Source organism: Ictalurus furcatus, chromosome 7 (genome assembly GCF_023375685.1).
Source record: "Ictalurus furcatus strain D&B chromosome 7, Billie_1.0, whole genome shotgun sequence".
Taxonomy (NCBI): Eukaryota; Metazoa; Chordata; class Actinopteri; order Siluriformes; family Ictaluridae; genus Ictalurus; species Ictalurus furcatus.
In genome coordinates, this window is record NC_071261.1 from 4283718 (window position 1) to 4305712 (window position 21995).

Here is a 21995-nt window from a genome sequence, read left to right on the forward strand (position 1 = left end):
GTCTTCATGTCAGGTTTCATGTTTAGATTCGTTTGTGTAGTTCACGCTGGTTTCTCCGCTCCCAGTTCATAGTCATAGTTTATGTGTCATGTTTTGTATCTCGACCTGTTTTCTGTGACCACAACATAGTTTCCTGCCTTGCCCCGTGTAGGCCTGTTTTCCGATCGCCTGACCTCTCGCATGTTTTGGATCACGTTTTGGATTTACCTGCCTGTGTTTCTCATTAAATAAAACTGTTCCTACTGCACTTGCATCCGTCCCTATCTCCCTTACGTCACGAGACGTGACATTAAACATGAGACAGTAATGAGCAGCATAGTGACCTGAGTGAAAATAGCTTTTTCTAAACACCATTCATTATTGAAACAGGTCGATATATTGCATTTCTACAGCTGAAGTGAAACTAAATACAGATTTTTTTGCAGTATATGACATGGTTCTCATTTGTCTTCTTAAAGAAAAGAAACAAGTCAGCGTTACATCATATTCTCTGTTCCTCTTCCCTTTTTAGTGCTTATTTCACTTATCCGAGTCGGACAAGCTCAAGGTGATTTATACATATTTTATTGCCTATGTTGTGTACATGTTGGATTTGTATTAAGGTGGAGAAGATTGTTTGTACATTGTCATGCAGAATTTAAGTTGTTTACATTGACAGTGTGTGTTTGCTTTTTGACTTTTTCACCAGTTCTGTCTGTGGAGCCCAATTCACCTCAAATATTCAGAGGAGAGACGGTTACACTCACATGTAGGTTTTCAGGAGGAAATGGACCGTACCACTGGTACAAAGATGGTGTTTATAGTCACGGTTCTGCTGAAAATTACTACACTATAAAAGTAGATCAGAGTCACAAATACAGCTGTTACGGGTCTATTGATGGATGGTTCACGACAGGGAGTAATGAAGTGACTCTCTCAGTGATCGGTACATGTCTGATCTTACACTCCTGTAACATGCACTGATACACATAATCATTACAAAACACACTGATTAAATATCAGATGGTCAGAGAAGGGTGTGTTTGACGGATTTGATGTATTTGTTGTAACTGTACAGAGAGACCAAAAGCCGTTCTGACTCTGCAGCCTGATGGACAGATATTCAGTGGACAGGAAGTCACTTTCACATGTGAAATACGAGGACATGCAGACACTGAGTGGATGTACAACTGGAATAAAGATGGTGTCCAAATATCCTCCTACACTGAGAGCAGGAAATATTCATTCACTCCTGTAGAGTCTCTCAGCGCTAAATACACCTGCAGCGGACGGAGAAGAAGCGACTCTCAGACCTCAGAGACCAGCAACACTGTTACACTCACTGTGTCAGGTGTGTGTGTGTGTGTGTGTGTGTGTGTGTTAATCTCTTCCTCACACCAATATTTATTAACTTCAGCATCACATCACTACATGCAGTGTGGATTAAAGTCACAAGATTTATTTAAAATGTCACAGATCCGGGAAAAAAAAACAACGTTTAGTTACTTATCCTGTGTCTAGTAATGATTAATGGTGTAGTTGTACATTCACTGTGTTCAACATTCATAATAGTGAACACACTGATGAAGATGAATTCATTAAGAGTGTGTATTTATGCACCACTCATAAAGTGCATTTTGAAAAAAAAATGAAAAACCTTTTAAACTTCAGTGTGTTTGTTCAGTTATGAAAAAATGTATTCAATTAATTCCATGTACAGTATATATAAAGTATAATGATATTGTCACAGCTCAGTCAGATCAGAACTTAATTTCCCAAGATGCAACACTCACTTCTCATGCACGCATGCGCTCACCATCCCCGGAGTTCTGATCAGACACACCTGGCACCAATCACACACACACACACACACACAGACACACACTCTCACCGCTAGTACTTAGGGATGTCATTCACCTAGAGTCAATGCGAAGTATATGTTCAGTCAACTCGTTTCTCTGCGTTACCAAGCCGATCTAGTTAGTTAGTCTTCTCGTTATCCTCGACCCCTGTCTCCGGTTTCGACTACGCTCTCTGCCTGACCCCGTTTGTGTTGTTCGTCCGATCGCTTGACCTTTGCCTGTCTTACGACTACGTTTCTTGAACTTCCCGATACCACGCTCTACACCTGCCGCCCGCTCCTGCTTCCGTGCCGACTCGAGGTTCCTGACAGATATTATAAGACCATGTTGTCCATGTAATAAAGTCACACAACTGTAACCGTTTAACAAATGCTGAATATAAATACATTATTATACACAAATCATCTGATTAAGATGATAAAACTCTTCTTGATGTTGTAAAGAGGAAAACTTTAATATCATCATCATTTCATATCAACAGAAAAACCCAAACCGACTGTGAGAGTGAATCCTCAGAGCTCCGTCTACACTGGAGACAGAGTTACTCTGAACTGTAATCTGCTGTCTAATGGATGGACTTTTCTCTGGTACAAAGATCGAGTCCAAGTAGCTGAAGACACCAACACACTCCATGATACAGTCTCTAATGCAGGAGAAACAGTGTATCAGTGTAAAGCACGCAGAGGAAACTACGACTCAGAGCTCAGTGATACAGTTACAGTTAGAGGTTCGTCATGCTTTCTACTCTCTCACTGCATGTTTTAAGTTATTTCTTATTATATTTTAGATATTTATAAAGCCTGTCATTCATGAACAGTAGAGCAAAAGTTAAAGTACCGCTGAGTGTGTGTTCATCAGGAAGAGAATCTCTGTTATAAGAGATCCAGACTATCAGATATCAGTGTTATGTAGGGATAATAAATCTCATGGTAGTAGAAAGATGGAAATTATAATTACACAGCACTCATGTTAATCAGACTCATGATGGTGTTTATAACTGTAACTGAAACACAGACATTAGTGCTGAAACACTCACTACAGAATATTAAATTATGATCAATATAGAAAGAATGTACAGTGTGTGTCTGATACCAGAGGCCTTAAAGCTACACTGTAAATAAATCACCTGCTTTGTCTCTATAAGTGCTGACTAATCACTTTGGAAATCATACATAAGAGACCTGGAGCGAGATGACATCAGGATCTCGAGTAATTGTAGGATTTTTTTTTCTTTTGCTCCACTCTGCTTCCTTACCAATGACCAAAACATGGAATTATACAGAATAAAATGTGATGTCAAATAAATGGATTAAATGAATCACCTGTTCATTTTATGAAACAAATCTGAACAATACTTTACTATAAATACATCTAACACAATACCAAATGATTAGAATCAGGATCTGTTGAATACGCTGGACATTTTGGTGCAAGTGGTTATAACTTGTCCAAAACATTTACATGTGTAATGTTACATTCTTCTCCAAAATCTTCTAAACTCTACACACTCATGAAAACCAATCAATCAAAAGTATACTAATTATTTCAGGAAATATTTTACTATCTTTGTACAGTGCTCCCAAAACCTGTGGTGTCCATAAATCCTGATGAACAGGTGTACAGAGGAGAGACTGTCACTCTCAGATGTGACATACAGGATGAAGAGGACTCTGACTGGATCTACAGCTGGAATAAAGATGGTTCTGGTGTCAGTAGTGAACAGGAGTACAGAATCAGTAGTGCTGAAACATCTCATGCAGGTAAATACACCTGTAGAGGAAGAGAGAGAGGAGGCTCACACTCCTCACACACCAGTGATGCTGTTACACTGACTGTATCAGGTGAGTGTGATCATCTCCTCAGTACTCATTAACCTCAGGTTCACCTCAGCACTCAGTACTGGTGTAGATTAGAGCTGCACAATATGCATACAAAGTGTGATATGCAGTAAAGATGTTGGACTTTGAGATGATGTGAAATGCAGTCGATGAAGACTAAAGATGTGATTTTTATTTATTTGCTGACTCAATGTGCTGCAAAATGCTGAACATGAAAATGTCCCAGGTTTATCCAATAATAAATAATATTAATAGCAAAATATCTCTTCTTTTATTATTATTGCATTAAGGGTAAAATGAAATAATAAAATGCATTCTGCTGGTTCAAACATTTTATATTGAAGGATGTTTTAAATAACAGTCTAACATAATGCAGTACATTTTGTCTGTACACTTTTTCTTGAATAAGAGAACAATGTACTTCACATTAAATCTACTCTCACAAAAACTAAATTACTTTCATAAATACCACAAAATAGTTTGATAGATATTCATGAATAATTTCTCTATGACAGGAGTCTTTACAGTGTATCAGTAATAGTGTGTTTGTCTGTAGTAGTGATTAGTGTGTTAAACACTCTGACAGCAGAACATGAACAGTTAACATCCTGAACTGTGTGTTTCATCTCCAACTGCAGAAAAACCTAAACCTGAACTCACACCAAGTCGTGAAGGAGCTGTACTGAAAGGAAACGCCGTGACTCTGTCCTGTACACTGAAGCTGCAGTCTGCTGGATGGAAGTTTTACTGGATCAAACCCACACAGAGCACTGAGACTGAGACTGAAACAGACTACTACAACATCAGCTCCGTTAGAGTCTCTGATGGAGGTCAGTACAGGTGCAGAGCTGGAAGAGGAAACCCAGTCTACTACACACACTACAGTGATGCATTCTGGGTAAATGTTACTGGTGAGTGAAAAATTTACAAATCACTGCAAAACACTGGCACTTCTTAACAGACTTTAGATATTATTACATACGTATAAACTGCATCATCACTAACCACTTGGGTATATAGCAGTTAATAGAAGTAGATCTGTATATTATTGAAGTGTGTTTGTATCTGGGATGTTAAAATTGTTTCTGTAGAGATTCCTATATCTGTGGTGACCATAAAGCCTGATAAACATGTGTTCAAAGGAGAGACTGTGACTACTACTGCTACTACTACTACTACTAATAATAATAATAATAAGAGGAGGAAGGAGAACACAAATACATTCAATTTCTGTAGCACGTAGCACCTAACACTCAAACTGACTGTAAAAAAAAAAAAAAAAAAAACAAACAGTAGGAGAATTACTAGCAGGAAGAGAAAAAAAAGGAAAACTGTTGGTACAAAACATGTGTTTTGAGTTCATGGACGTGCAGTTAAAGGCCTGGGGTGGATTATGGCATTAAATATTCTGCCCATTCTTGTCAGTCTGCTCGTTAGGAGCCACTTGTAGATCAGTACTGGTGGATCTAAGACTCCAGGGTGTAGAGTGCTACAGCAAGGCCAGCGAGGCCATACAAACATATTTTCAAACATGTTGTAGTCGATTAGGAGTTATACCAGAAATGAGAATGAAGAGATCTTCAAAAATGTAACTGTGAAATGATGAAAGCATGAAGCAAGAGTTCTTTCAAACTAAGTAAGGGTCATGTAGAGCTGATAAAGAGATTGTTGTGAGTGACCTAATACAGAGTTCAAATGAAACTGTGTTGTCAAAAATTATGAATAAATTGTGAAAATTTGTAGAAAGTTTAACGTTAATGCCATCAATATCTACTGAATATCTGGAATTTTAGAACAAAGGAGTTTTGGGTGCAAATAAAATATCTGTTTTTTCAGAGTTCAATTTAAGAACGTTGGAGTCCATCCATTATTCTAGATCATGAATGTATACAGTTAATGATGTGGAAGACATAGCTCATGATGAGATAAATCAGTGTTATCTGCTTAACAGTGGAAACTCAGATGTTTTTGAGTGATCTGAGCAAGTGGATGCATATACTGTACCTGTAGTTAAAAGGAGAGGGCCAAGGATTGATCACTGAGGGATACCTTGTGTGTCAGGGGCAGGAGAAAAAAGGAAACATGATCCAAGCTAGAAATACTGATGGAGGAAAGGCACCAGCATCAGCAGAAAGGAGTAGATTATGAGTGACTCCTTGAAGAGCAGTCTCAGTAGAGAATGTGGATCTGATTAGAAAGGCTCAGAGAGATTGCTGGTAAACACTCTTTAAAACAGTTTGGACAGAAATGGAGAATTAGAAATTGGGCTATTATTAGTGACAGCAGGTTTTTTATCATTTGTGTCTTTTTCTTTCCTCCGTCTCAGGTTCAACATACAATACTGTTATAGTATTTGTGTCTGTGGGACTGAGTTTGGCCTTTCTGTTCATCATCCTTTTACTGATCCTGCATTGGTGGCACAAATCCAACACAGGTCTGATAACTAGTTTTCACTAAATTGCTTATAATATAATCAGTACTTCTACAAAGCATGGTGTACAAAACATGAAATAGTATAAGCTACACGAACATGGAAATAACAAACATGTTAACAAAATGGTATATGACTGGTATTTACAGTGTTTAGTTATGTTTAGAAGAACGGGCCAAAATCACACCCGAATACTTTGGCCGATTAATTTCTTCATACAGGAAGCAGCTTGAAGCTGTCATTACAAACAAAGGCTTCTCCACTAAGTATTAAATACATTTCAGTTAGTGTGTTCAATACTATTTTCCTGTGTTATTCCACTTTATTACACATAACTTCATTTATGGACTTTAATGTTCTCTACTTTAATGTAATTCTTTATATTTCTGGATTTCTTGAGTTAATACTTACAGTGAGGGGAAAAAAGTATTTGATCCCCTGCTGATTTTGTACGTTTGCCCACTGACAAAGAAATGATCAGTCTATAATTTTAATGGTAGATTTATTTGAACAGTGAGAGACAGAATAACTACAAGAAAATCCAGAAAAACGCATGTCAAAAATGTTATAAATTTATTTGCATTTTAATGAGGGAAAAAAGTATTTGACCCCCTCTCAATCAGAAAGATTTCTGGCTCCCAGGTGTCTTTTATACATGTAATGAGCTGAGATTAGGAGCACAATCTTAAAGGGAGTGCTCCTAATCTCAGCTCGTTACCTGTATAAAAGACACCTGTCCACAGAAGCAATCAATCAATCAGATTCCAAACTCTCCACCATGGCCAAGACCAAAGAGCTCTCCAAGGATGTCAGGGACAAGATTGTAGACCTACACAAGTCTGGAATGGGCTACAAGACCATTGCCAAGCAGCTTGGTGAGAAGGTGACAACAGTTGGTGCGATTATTCGCAAATGGAAGAAACACAAAAGAACTGTCAATCTCCCTCGGCCTGGGGCTCCATGCAAGATCTCACCTCGTGGAGTTGCAATGATCATGAGAACAGTGAGGAATCAGCCCAGAACTACACAGGAGGATCTTGTCAATGATCTCAAGGCAGCTGGGACCATAGTCACCAAGAAAACAATTGGTAACACACTACGCCGTGAAGGACTGAAATCCTGCAGCGCCCGCAAGGTCCGCTGCTCAAGAAAGCACATATACATGCCCGTCTGAAGTTTGCCAGTGAACATCTGAATGATTCGGAGGATCTGGGTGAAAGTGTTGTGGTCAGATGAGACCAAAATGGAGTTCTTTGGCATCAACTCAACTAGCCGTGTTTGTAGTAGGAGGAATGCCGCCTATGACCCCAAGAACACCATCCCCACCGTCAAACATGGAGGTGGAAACATTATGCTTTGGGGTGTTTTTCTGCTAAGGGGACAGGACAACTTCACCGCATCAAAGGGACGATGGACCCTCAAATCTCGGGTGAGAACCTCCTTCCCTCAGCCAGGGCATTGAAAATGGGTCGTGGAGGGGTATTCCAGCATGACAATGACCCAAAACACACGGCCAAGCTAACAAAGGAGTGGCTCAAGAAGAAGCACATTAAGGTCCTGGAGTGGCCTAGCCAGTCTCCAGACCTTAATCCCATAGAAAATCTGTGGAGGGAGCTGAAGGTTCGAGTTGCCAAACGTCAGCCTCGAAACCTTAATGACTTGGAGAAGATCTGCAAAGTGGAGTGGGACAAAATCCCTCCTGAGATGTGTGCAAACCTGGTGGCCAGCTACAAGAAACGTCTGACCTCTGTGAATGCCAACAAGGATTTTGCCACCAAGTAATAAGTCATGTTTTGCAGAGGGGTCAAATACTTATTTCCCTCATTAAAATGCAAATCAATTTATAACATTTTTGACATGCGTTTTTCTGGATTTTCTTGTTGTTATTCTGTCTCTCACTGTTCAAATAAATCTACCATTAAAATTATAGACTGATCATTTCTTTGTCAGGGGGCAAACGTACAAAATCAGCAGGGGATCAAATACTTTTTTCCCTCACTGTATGTCTGTTGAAAATTTAATGTGAATAGCCTCATTGGAAATATATTTACTGAACAAAAATGTTGACACATTCAATACTTATTTCCCCCACTGTATCTAATACTTTTTTTAATAATTACTCTCATTACACATGATTTAACACACAACTACTGTACATAGCTTCTATTAAATAAGAAATAGTTACAAGGTAATAAAAAATATGAATAGAATACTAATTATTACACATTGTACTTGCAATTACATAATTTGGTCCTAGGAAAGGACAGAGACATACAGCAGAACAGCAATCAGACACCAGGCCAGAACCCGAGTCAGTCAGGAGCTGAGGATTCTCAATCAAGACACACTCCACTTCAGACCGGTCAGACAATGTGTCACATAATGAATACTTTCCTTATGTATACAGTAATTCAATATAAGATTGTGTTCTTACTAACAAGCTAATTTAACAATGTTAATTTCAGTGGAATTGTTTTCAAAATTGTCTGAAAATTTCTCCTGTTTATTCTTTATTTGCACTCTTTTCTGTAGATGTGCACATTTATGCCACTGTGGAGAACGCAAGTAAAAGTGAGAGAGATTTCTTTATTTCATGTCAAATATTTCCACTTACACTAGAAGGAATAAATCTCAGATTAACACCATACAGTAAATACATCTCCTGTAGTGACTATCACATTGCACTGTGATTAGGTGACGCTGCAGCTGAACTCAGTGGGGCCGTTTACGCACAGGTCATGAAGAAAAAGGAGCCACACAACAATAAAAGTGGAGTATTTTTATACTGCAACTTCACATTTTATATATAAAAACACTTACATATTTATTCAAATGCAAAGAAATGCTGTCGAGCAAAGGTGCCTTCAAAATAATAATATCAAGCAATTGCAAACAAAACACAGGTTTATAAAAAAAAAAATCTTTGTTATATATAGGTGTGCAACAGTTATTGGCACACTTTTAGTCAGTACTTTGTGCTACCTCCCTTTGCCAAGATAACAGCTCTGAGTCTTCTCCTATAATGCCTGATGAGGTTGGAGGTTGGAAAAACCCATGGCAAGGGTTCTGAGACCAGTCCTCCATACAGAATCTCTCCAGATCCTTAAAATTTCAAGGTCCACGCTGGTGGACTCTCTTCAGTTCACCCCACAGGTTTTCTATGGGGTTCAGGTCAGGGGACTGGGATGGCCATGGCAGGACCTTGATTTTATGGTCAGTAAAGCAGTATTAGTGGATGGCACTGTATATATATCGATTAGCAACAATTTATGCAGTATGGCAGCATGCATAATTCTGCTGAAAGAGGCCACTGCCATTATAGAATACCGTTGCCATGAAGGGGTGTGCTTGGTCTGCAATAATGTTTCGGTATGTGGTATGTGTCAAAATAACATCCACTTGAACCCAAGGTTTCACAGCAGAACATTGGCCAAAGCATCAAACCGCCGGCTTGCCTTCTTCCCAAAGTGCATCCCGGTGCCATCTCTTCCCCAGGTAAATGATGTACACACACACCGGACCTTTCACCTGATGTAAAAGAAAAAGTGATTCATCAGACCATCAAACCTTCTTCCATGGCACTCTGGGACTACGCAGCCCTATACACAGCAAGCTATGATGCACTGTGTGTTCTGACACCTTTCTATCATAGCCAGCATTAACTTTTACACTACAGTAGCTCTTCTGTGGGATTTGACCAGACAAGCTAGCCTTCCCTCCCACAAGCATCAGTGAGCCTTGGGTGCCCATGACCCTGTCACCAGTTCACTGTTTGTCCTTCCTTGGAGCACTTTTGGTAGGTACTAACCATTGCATTCTGGGAACACCCCACAAGACCTGTCATTCTGACCCAGTCATCTAGCCATCACAATTTTCTCCTTGTCAAAGTCACTTACACTTACCCATTTTCCCTGCTTCCAACACATCAACTTCAAGAACTAATTGTTCACTTTCTGCCTAATATATCCCACCCCTTGTGATAGGTGTCATTAGATCAAGTGCCATTGTGATGAGATAATCAATGCTCCCTTCACCTGTCAGTGGTTTTAATGTTTTATATATATATATATATATATATATATATATATATATATATATATATATATATATATGAGAAGCTTTAGTTATTGTGCATATAAAGTTTGCAAGTTTTCAACAAAAAAACATGCGAAGGGAACACATGTATTTCAAAACCATAACATGTAGAAGTGACAATAAGCTCCACATTTAAAATGTATCTTGTGTTCAGCTACATCCCATCATATACTAGTAATTCCCCACACTGATTCTTTTTAAGCAAAGCTAGATTCAGGTTAAAGCTGTAGCTGTGTTTGTTTTGTTCCGTTCACTGTCACTGCAGATGATGTTGCTGGACCCAGTGACGTGACTTACACTGAGCTTGAACTCAAGCCACAGAAAAAAACAAAGAAAAATCAAGGTAAAGCTATCTTTGCATGCGTATGCAGGTACATCAACTTTGAATGTTTTCTGATTTATTAACCAATTCATTTAGTTCATGTCTATTTAACAGTTGAGATGGGCTGCAGTTGATTGTGGACATTAATTCAGCGTTTCTTGTTTACATCTAGTGAAGGTCAGTGTAGAGTATGGAACTGTTTACTCACAGCTGAAGCAGAGCACATAGGTAAGACAAAATTTGTTCTCAAATTGAGTTAGAAATACTTGGAGAGATCTTGTATAGAAACCCTAGTTCAAGTTTTGTTCAAGGAGTTAAATAGTGTTGTGTAATCAAATGGTACTACACCTGAAGCAATTTTAAAAGCAAATTGTACGCTGCATCAAATTTCAGTCAGAGGTCACTCGTAGTGTGCAAAAAATGCCTTTCTTGAAACAAGCAAGACACACTTAAATCTAGTTAAAATGTACTAAAATCAAGCAAAGAAAATCTGCCAATGGGGTAAGCAAAACTGACTTGGTAAGAATTCCTGAAAATAGCATAAATATCTAGTCACTAAAAATGCTATTGGATATTAAATCTAGACAAAAATGCCAAATTTAAGCAAGTTGTGCTTATCGCAAGTAATGAAGACTCAGTTATTCAACATACACTTATTTAAAATGAGTATTTTGGTCTCTTGCTTGAGTTTAATAAGAATTTATCCCTTAATCTAAGATTAATAATTAGCACAAAACAAGCTTATAATAACACACAATTTCTTCAAACAGCATAATAAAATAAGTGACTTTGTCTTAAATTAAGCCACCAGAAGCATTGTTATTTTTATCATTTTTATTGAAACAGGGAAAAACTCTGCAACATAGTGTCAGGGATTGTAGAAGGCAGCGGATGCAAGCGCAGAGTTTTATTGAATGAAGTGCAAAACAAACAACCAAATCTGTGTAAACAAGAGCCATAAACGTAACAATGGACACAAGGCAAAAACATGCAGACTATGAGAGCAGCTGTAGGACACATGATAACACATGAACACGACAACAAAAGCTTGACTGTTAGGTGCTGAAAAACTAGAACTTGTACAGGGGTGCTTATTAGGGGTAACACAGAACAGGTGTGAGTGATCAGTTGGACATGTGACTAGGTCATGTGACATGCTGTGGCTGATGGATAAAGTAGTTCAGTGTGGTTTCCAGCATAATCAGGGCTGCGTCTGAACTCTTGTACTGTGACAGTACTTACTGCATGGCCGTTGAAACAGTACATACTAATCAGTATATGTGTGTAGTATGAATACAATCCTGGACATACATCAGCCATGTTGGCGTTGTCATGCGACCTTCGATGTCATCATAAACACAAAAATCACCAGATTAAACCACCAGATTAAAGCAACCGCACTAACGGCAAAATGCACATCAGGAAAGTTAACTGAATTTGTAATGTAATGTGGGCGGGATTAACAGGCTGAGGTAAATTCGTTACAGTTATCTTGTCCAGCTAACGCATGATGGAGATCACAAAAAAGCTTTAAAATGCTGTGACAACAGTTTTCTTGTTTAAACCTTCAACAAGTTAACAATTTATTCAGGTATTATTAAACAAGTCCTGTTTAACCAAGGTTTAATACTTAAAAAGAGCCCATACGCTGTCTTCCACCATTTTTTTTTTTTTTTTTTCTGAGCTTGTGCGCACCAGTCCCGTTGCACTGTGGGATTTTTGACTAGTGTAGTGTCCATCGGTTGCATACTGCAAAAACTCACCGGAAGCAGTACGCCATTCGGGTATTTCGTGCCTACTGTTTCTCGTCTACTGAGAATTCTGACGTACTATCCCTCTGATGTACTGCTTTTCGCCTACTATGTAGCAGGGTACGCCATTTCAGATGCAGCCCGGGACACATAGCTGCTTCATTGAAAAGATAGTCTTAAAATAAGGAAAATAATGTTGTTCCTCTGCTGGTATTTTATTCAAACCATTGTTGTAGCTTGTTACTGGTTAAATCTTGCTCAGTATTAGCTGGCATATCTTATTAACACAAAGTTAGATATTTTTATTTTCTTCAAATGAGATTACTTTTCTAATGCAAAACATTCTTGACAAGATTATTTTTTTCTTTTTACACAAAAAATAAGAATAATTTCCCAAAAACAAGGCTTTTTTCTACTTTCTTCAAATTCCTTCTTTGCAGTGTGTAAATGTATAAATAGGCTTTACTTCAAAAAGCAGCTCCAGCGTCCTCTCTTCCTGTTGCTGCAAGCCTTACCAGCTGCTGGGTATCATGATGTAATCACAGCGGAAGTGAGTCAACTGTAGAAATGCTCTATAGCTCTTAGCAGTAGAAAATAGAGATGTGCATTCTGGTTCCTCTCACAGCTCAAACACTCAGTAAACAAAGTGAGAGAGTCCTCTAGAACTTTAAATTCCTGGGGTTGATCTTTACTTTTAAAGCTCACTGTGTTCACACCCTCAACTAATTTAGGAAAACAAATAAACCTCAGTCTATAGAAAAATAAACAACCCTAAGGCAACCAGATCCCACAGCTGAACGTATAACATGTATTATGACAAGTAAATCAGTTTCACAGTTTTTCACAGTAGAAACTGGATTTAATACACTTTTTATGTGTATTAAACTTTTTACCACTACCTGGTCCAATAACTATACATTTACAAAGACTAGTTTTTGCTGATGTATCATTAGCTACTGTGGAATACAGTGTGTGGATTAAACAAGCCCATGTCTTTTGTTCAAGACGACATCGAAGTTGTTGAGTCTACTGCCAATCCAATTTTTTGGAAAATACATAAGATAAAGTGGTTTAAAATTAATTTTAAAAAAAATTATGCATTTTCATGAAATTTCTTGCTCAATCCTATAGTGTCAGTGCAGTTAAGAGAAATTCTACTATAAGAAGTGCAAATATTGCAGTGTAATAACATACATGACAGTTTTTCCTTAAATAAGCCATCACTATTTACTGCTTTATATTTAATAATTACTGAATATACTGAAATATAAATTTGCATTGCCTTTTAAATGTTCCTTAATGATTTGCTGTTGGCTTAAAACACCAAAGTTTAACCATTTCAGGAACTAAAATCTAAAACAGCTGTAAATGTTCATTTACAGGTGCTGGAGGAGTGAATACACAACTGAACAGACGAGAGAGAAGAGAGAGAGAGAAGTTCATCATGTGTGCAGTGACAGTAAAATCGGAGTGAGATTGTTTTGTACAGGTTCTTTGCACTTATTTGGTTTAAATTGTGGGGGGGTTAAGAACGTGTGTATGGACAGCATTAAGAAGTATTTACAGGGTGTATTTTATTGATTACTTGTGCCACTATTAAGACTGGTTGTAAAGCAAAAGGATTTAGTAGTAATAGTAAGAGTAATAAGTCAATGTGACTGAACTTTTATTCTTGAAAATGTTTTTTCACTCATGTGAGGGGCTTCATCATGTCATCTGTGTGCAGTTCACACCTACAGAACTGAAAGTCGTTACGATCACATACAGAGATACACTGATGTATTTTCCACCACACGGTACAACCACAATCTGCAGCCTACAGTTAAAAAGATCATGTATCATTTCATCATAACAAATATCACTTCATGGTTTCATTGTATTAAGCAACACTTTAAATAAATGCATGCAGATATCACAAACCACAAGAAGATGAATATCTATCACAAGCCCTAAACTGTGTGCACCAAATGTGTCTGTAATGTCACACATCTTCCAGAAACTATCGTTTTAATGTATTTTTATTGCACTGTAACAAGCCTGTTAGAAAAGTCATGTGCATAGAGTGTACAGTTTTATCTCCAGCAAACGTTTGTACTCATCTCCATCCATGTGGACATAAGCAGTATCAGTATATGTAAAGTTAGAGGTGCTCAGTACAGTGCAATCTCTCCATTTATTTACTTGGTATTTTAATGTATTTTTTTTCTTTGGTTTAAATTTGTAAGCATTTCAGCGATAACAGTTGTACTTTTAGGTCACACAAATGATACCCTGCATTAAAATATACATGTATACAAAGCAGCTGTATTTTATTAAGGGGCGTTATTCACTGATTAACCTCCAGTTGCTTTACAAGTGATGACATCCTATGAAACAATGCATATATTCATTCTCATGCATCATTATTGTTGTACTCTACAAGAAAAATACCTGCACTGTAGTAGAAATCATCAGCTCTGTTTCTCATTAATATTATGTTTAAAAAGTGGCTAAAGCTAAACAGAGAGCATGAAAAATTTCAGATGAGGAAATATTTTATCAATCCTGCATCACGCAGACTGTGAATAAAGTCTACTGTAAGATATTGCAAATTTAAAAACAAAACAATCAAAAAAAAATGCATTTATGTGTTTTCTGTATAAAGGGGTCATTTTATTACCTTTACGCACTTGTCAAAAGATTACAACAGTGCCATCTTCTGGGTATAATTCATTTTAGAAAAGTCTACGCATTATTAAATTCTATGTCTTTGAAAATGTACATTTTACATTTGTTTTTAATTGTTTTTCTTTTTTGTTTGTTTGTTTGTTTTTTTGAAATACTAATGGTTAATGACCACAAACACCATTAACTTAAGTGAATAAAAGGCAATAATCAGCAATATGCGTTCACACACATGACTTTATTTGAAGGTTTCATTGATGCAACATGATACTGAGTTGTTAGAAAAGATATATGTAGTGACGCCATTGTCTGATAACGTAAAGGAACCGATGAACCGGTTCATTGAAACAAACTGTCCGAAAGAACCGGTTCGTGAAAATGAATCAGACTTTCCATCAGCCGCCGCATGTAGGGAAGCAGCCCGCTTATAAAGCGGAAGCTCCGCCCATTCGGCATGAACCATTATAAAGAATAAATATCAGGTAAGTATGAACACAACAACCTCACACATAAAGATAAGTATACATCATCATAAACATATAGATATAAACATATAATATGATCATAATGTGAACATACACACATATTAACCACCTTCCTCATGTTCATTTCAATAAAAGTCCCCCTTTTCCCCCAGACACATAAACACTGGTGCAGAAATAGGACAGGAGTTTATCTCCTCCCTCTTGCTGTAGTCTCGGCGGACTGGACCCGGAAGACGGACGCGGACAATCTACAGCACAAACAAAGACAGACTATACAAATATACAGACACGTAAATAAAGATGTTCTGTTTTAAACTTATCTGGTGTGTGTAGTGTGATTATTGGGGATGTGGATCAGCAGGGAGAAGTAATATGTGATAAAAACCTGTGTGTGTGTGTGTGTGTGTGAAATGGAGCTGTAGCGCAGACCCACGTGTGCAGTCTGTTTCAGTGTTTTCCAGCTGGTGAACCATCTGATGAGAGCAGGGTGCCGTGTAGAAATCCTTCAAACATTTCTAAAATGCTAAATTGTGTAGCTATAAAACATTTAATAGCCGATATATGAAAAATATCTGATGTCTGAAATAATAACACAGACACAGAAATAATAAGACAGACACACGTGCATAACAATAATAATAAAAAATATATATAAATAATAATAATTCCCTCCCCCTCTCTGACCTGTCAGCAGCACGTCAACTTCAGTCTATGTGTTTTATCCTAATAATTAGCGTGTGACGATGCGTGTGTAGTGCAAAAGAATATGGACAGATTTCTTAAAAGAAAAGCTCCAGGTGCTTCTGGTCCATCAACTTCATCCTCATAGAGATAAAGCCCTGTTCATACTTCCGCCTGACTCCGCAGCGCGAGCCTCCACAAACGCACGAGACGTTTATACTTGACGCGCTCGCGGTTGTAATATTATTTTAAACGAAAGGGGGCGACTCTGAGTAATCGTCCTATAAACCAACAGGAAGTAGGTGAGAGAAGAAGTAGTTTGTCTGAACAACCATAGCAACGTTTACAAACATGGCGTTTCGCGTGGAGTTGCTGAATGCTGAGGAGGAATTGTTGTGTTTGTTGTTGTTGATGTTTGTTTTCAGTAAACTTCACTAAAACCCACAGTGTGGAAAAAAAGAACAAAGAATCATATAAGAATCATATAAAACCCAGTAAACCTCGAGATTATCACATCACATTACAACAAAATATATAGCTATAAATATGAGAACATGTATAAAACTAAATTGAACAACCTCAATTTTTTTAATTTTATTCATTTCATTAAGATTTTTATTTAACATCGACCTTTACTTTCATTATATAGACTTATTTATTATTTATTGTAGGCTCATTTTGTAAATGTTAGCAATTACTGTAGATATCAGCAAAAAGTGGGAGCATCCTGCTAATTTCATTTCTCATATTTACAAAATCAGGTGATTATTATGTTCACCCATGAGTGTAAACGTCTCTTTATTTATAGAGACAAAAGAAAGTTATTACAGAATGATCACTCTGTATGTTCACCCATCAGTCTAAACGTCTCTGTGTATAAAGACAAGAGAATGAGGTTTAATCACTGTGTCTGAAGGTGTAGTGTAGTGACTGAGTTTATTTGTGAAGATACTGATGAATGAAAACATGGTGCACTCCCCAAAAAAAAAACTTTCAGCATTGGTTTTATTCTATCAACAGTATGTACAAAGCACATTGAAATCACTATTTTTAAAAACCTTTCCATGAATTTTGTGCCATCTGGCTCTCTCTATGGTCCTGCATGGATGGATCATAGAGAAGCCTGTACAATTGTACCTTTTGGTAAGAGTCGCCTCAAAGTCATTAATTTTCTGATCCAGCAAGTTACAAAAAATGCCGTGCAAACCGGCATGAGAAACGAGGCCTCGTGCACTCAACACGTTCGACCGCCCACTCCGTGATGACGTAATTTTTGCCTCACCCTCCCTCGCGCTATTGTGGATGCGTCGAGTATAAACCAGGCTTAACGCTGTCTAGCATTAGTGCTTGTGTAGGGAGCCACAATTTTTTTTTTACATTTTCAAAGGGTGCATTGACTGAAAAATGGTTGGGAAACGCTGATCTAGACAATGACTAAACTACTGCGTGTGTGGGGAGATGATGTGAAGTTAACTAGATGGGGCGGAGTGTGAGTGCTGTCTTGTCTTCTGTCACACAAACTTCTATGGGAGGTCCAGATGACTTGTAATGAATAATGAAATAAGAAAAAGAGAATATAATATTATTGTGAATGAAGCAGCTTCACACAGATATAAACCAGTCAAGTTCATTTCACCAAATACTGTAATAAATAAAAGAGTTAGATTATTAGACATTATACACATTTACCCTGACTTCATGAGTATATAGTATATTTAATAAAAAACATAATGATAACTTTCTTTTCATATGTGAAGCTCAGTACCTCAGTAAAGCCACATTCATTGCAGTTACAGTGCCCTCCACTAATATTGGCACCACTGGTAATATGAGCATTGAAAATGCCCATTTCCACCATCAGGGCAATATTTAAGAAGTTCCAGTCAACTGGAAATGCTGGAATTGCACGTGTGTCTATATTGTCTCACCGCAATGTGAAGAGGATGGTTCTAGTGGCCAAGAATCTCCAAGGGTCACAGCTGGAGAATTGCAGAACTTAGTTGCGTCTTGGGGTCAGAAAGTCTCCAAAACTACAATCTGAAGTCACCTACATCACCACAAATTGTTTGGAAGGGTTTCAAGAAAAAAGCCTCTACTCTCATCCAAAAACAAACTCAAGCGTCTTCAGTTTGCCAGACATGACGGGAACTTCAAATGGGATTGGGTTCTATGGTCAGATGAAACCAAAATTGAGCTTTTTGGCAATAAACACCAGAGGTGGTTTTAGCACACACAGAGACGTAGCCATACTGAACAGTACCTCATGCCCACAGTTAAATATGGTGGTGGCTCTTTAATGTTTTGGGGCTGTTTTTCTGTCAGAGGACCTGGACATTTTGTTAGGATACATGGCATCATGGACTCTATCAAGTATCAACAGATATTAAATGAAAACCTGACTGCCCTGCCATGACCATCCCAGTCCCCTGACTTGAAACCCACAGAAAACCTGTGCGGTGAACTGAAGAGGAGAGTCCACTAACGTGGACCGCAAAATTTGAAGGATCTGAAGAGATTCTGTATAGAGGAACGTCCTCAGATCCCTTGCCATGTATTCTCCAACCTCATCAGACACTATAGGAGAAAACTCAGAGCTGTTATCTTGGCTAAGGGAAGTATAGACTAAAAGCGTGCCAATAATTGTTACACACCTATATTTAAAAAATAAATATTTTGGATAAACCTGTGTTTTGTTTACAATTGTTTGATATCCATGAGAGCAGAGAATTTTTGTGAATTTTTTTTAACAAAATATCAAAAGGTTAAACAATAAATGCAATTTTTCACAGCCTTCTTTGCTCATATTTACCAAGGGTGCCAATATTAGTGGAGGGCACTGTATATCATGTTTTTACTTGCAGTACCTTGTAGAGCCAGTAGGTTCACACAGCAAAGCCGAGATCAGATGTACAGATGCTAATCTATGAATGTTTTCATTTAAATGGGAGCAGTGATACAGTTTAAGACTTCCTGCTTCATTATGTAGTCTTATCTGAAAACTGTACACAACTGCAAATTATCTCACGTCAGTCATTTCAGATCTGATTTACATTAAAAAAAAACAACAACATTCATATCTAGTAATGAATGTGATTAATTGACGTTATTATACAAAGAGTTTATTTGTTCTTCAGCAGATATGCGACTTTCATTTTAAATGATTAGCAGTTAAGACATGAAACATTATTGTGGTTTGGTTTCTATTCTAGTTGAGCTGTGTGAGAAATGAGGAAATGCTGCCATTCACATTCTCAGTAATGCCAAAATTAAAACAGCCACACATGCATGTTCTCACTCTAGTTTCTGTGGTAAACACTAACAGCACTCAGTGAGCTGAGCTAAAAATAAAAGATAAACACTTTGTGTAAAGGACATTAGACGTTGGATGTTAACTATCTTCCTTTTACTTAATTCTGATAAAACTTTTATTAGGCCCACGTGTAGCTAGAAGTAATCTTTCTGATCACATGATTACTCTGGATGGTCTTTCTGTTTCATCATGTAAAGACCTTGGAGTGATTATTGACTCCAGTCTATCATCTGATGCTCATGTAGATAATATTACTAGGATAGCTTTCTTTCATCTCAGAAATATTTCTAAGATACGAAACATATTGTCACTACATGATGCGGAAATACTAGTTCATGCATTCGTCACCTCTAGATTAGATTACTGTAATGCCTTACTGTCTGGATGTTCCAGTAGGAATATAAATAAGCTCCAGTTAGTCCAGAATGCAGCTGCTAGAGTCCTAACTAGAACTAGAAGATACGACCATATAACACCAATATTATCAATACTGCATTGGCTCCCAGTAAAATCTCGCATTAACTATAAAATACTTTTATTAACCTATAAAGCACTAAACGGTCTCGCGCCACAATATCTAAGCGACCTTTTGGTTTTCTATGATCTGCCACGCCTACTTAGATCAAAAGATGCAGGCTATTTGACGGTATCTCGAATAGTGAAGGCTACAGCAGGGGGAAGAGCCTTCGCTTATAGAGCCCCACAGTTATGGAACAGTCTTCCTATTAGTGTTCGGGACTAAGACACAGTCTCAGTGTTTAAGTCTAGGCTTAAAGCGTATTTGTTTACTCAAGCCTACCCTGACTAGATTCTATTTTACTACTTCGCAGTCATAATAATCTTTTTTCTCCCTCTCTTTTTTTGCCGAGCCCCACACGAATTTATGGAGATACTAGAGATCCAGATCCTTTCTGCCTCTGGATGGAGCTCAAATCTTCTCTAATTCCAGACTGCTGGGACTATGGCTGCTCCTAAGGCCATACAGACTTCATATGAATCCATAATGAACTTTTTCACACTAACTGTTGTTACCCAGATGAGGACGGGTTCCCTTCTGAGTCGGGTTCCTCTCAAGGTTTCTTCCTCTTAAAACATCTTAGGGAGTTTTTCCTTGCCACCGTCGCCACTCAGTGGCTTGCTCAGTTGGGATAAATTCACACCTTTAATATCTATATACCGTGTTGATATTTCTGTAAAGCTGCTTTGAGACAATGTCTATTGTAAAAAGCGCTATACAAATAAAATTGAATTGAAATTGAATTGAAAACATAATGTTAGATGTCACTGCAGCATACATTAAAGACCTAAACATGAATTAGTGATGGGGATTAATAAATATAAAAGATCTAAACACACATTAACTATGGGGATTAATAAATATAAAAGATCTAAACACTTGTTTATGGGATTAGTACATACAGTCCCCTCTGAAACTATTGGAACAGCAAGGCCAATTCATTTGTTTCTGCTGTACACCTGTAGACCTTTGGATTTAATATCAAAAGATGGATATGAGACAAGAGTTTAGAGTTTTTATTTCTTGGTATTTACATCTTGGTGTTAAACATCATAAAACATAGAACCTTTTGTATGAGACCAAACAATTTTTAGGTGAGCAAAAGTGTAGGAACAGATAAGTTGAAGTAAACTGAAGTAAATAACACTTAATATTTGGTTGCATATCTCTTGCTTGCAATAACTTCATCAAGCCTGCAGCTCACTGACATCACCGAATTATTAATTCCTTCTTTTGTGATGCTATTCCAGACTTTTACCAGAGTACATATCAGACTCTTTTCACGTTTTCCATTTAATTTGTTTTCATTTAAAACTTTTTTAGATTTCAATAGCATTTTATTTCTCAAGCCTATTTATTCAGTACCTGTCATCAGCATTACTCAGTACTTGTTCATCTCCAGAAAAACACCTCCTACTTTCACATGAAGCTTTACAGATTGTTATCTTATCATTTGCTCGAGCCATATCCCCCTGTAGATCTCGTCTGGTTTCTCACTGCAGCTAAGCAGGGGTGAGTTTGGCCATTACCTTCATGGAAGACTCTCTGGGGAAAACTAAGCTTGCTGACTGTGAGATAATCACATCTAGGTTGTACATTTAAGAACCCCATTTTGTGACTAGCAGAAGCTCTGCCTCCCAGCTTCATAGGAGGTTCTGACATCATGTCCAGTGAACTTTTCTGATCTTTATGGAATGCATCAAACCCAAAACCTGAAGTATATCTGACAGAATAGAAAAGTTTCTTGATTTAGGAAAGACCTCGTTCTTTTAAAAGAGTTAGCTTGCTTACTCAATCAAACGAGATAGAAAGCTTTACAGAAAGGTCCACTGGATGTCTTGTTGAGATCAATTATGAACCTGAGTGAAGTAGCAGAGGAACTGTACAAGTTCAGGAGTTGAATAAAGTTATGTTCTGCAAATTGTTGTTATAATTTCTGGGTTCACATGAAAAGAGCACATCAACTTTGACCAGAACAGAAGTCTTTCTCTCTTTCTCTCTGTGTGTAAGAACACAGGAAGTGTAGTGGCTTTAACACAGTCTACTGATCAGTCAGTCCT

At 37.7% G+C, this 21995-nt stretch overlaps 1 protein-coding gene across 1 annotated transcript; it reads left to right on the forward strand.

Moving 5' to 3' along the window:
* The first annotated feature begins 1161 nt into the window (after positions 1 to 1161).
* Positions 1162 to 14853, forward strand: LOC128610653 (uncharacterized). The gene is made up of 11 exons (XM_053630072.1): positions 1162 to 1330; positions 3416 to 3601; positions 4318 to 4509; positions 4771 to 4829; positions 5966 to 6113; positions 8368 to 8472; positions 8643 to 8681; positions 8805 to 8879; positions 10471 to 10548; positions 10700 to 10755; positions 13661 to 14853. Exons 1-10 carry the CDS (start codon positions 1162 to 1164, stop codon positions 10753 to 10755), a joined length of 1107 nt encoding a protein of 368 aa, XP_053486047.1. The 3' UTR covers positions 13661 to 14853.
* The last annotated feature ends 7142 nt before the right edge of the window (positions 14854 to 21995 follow it).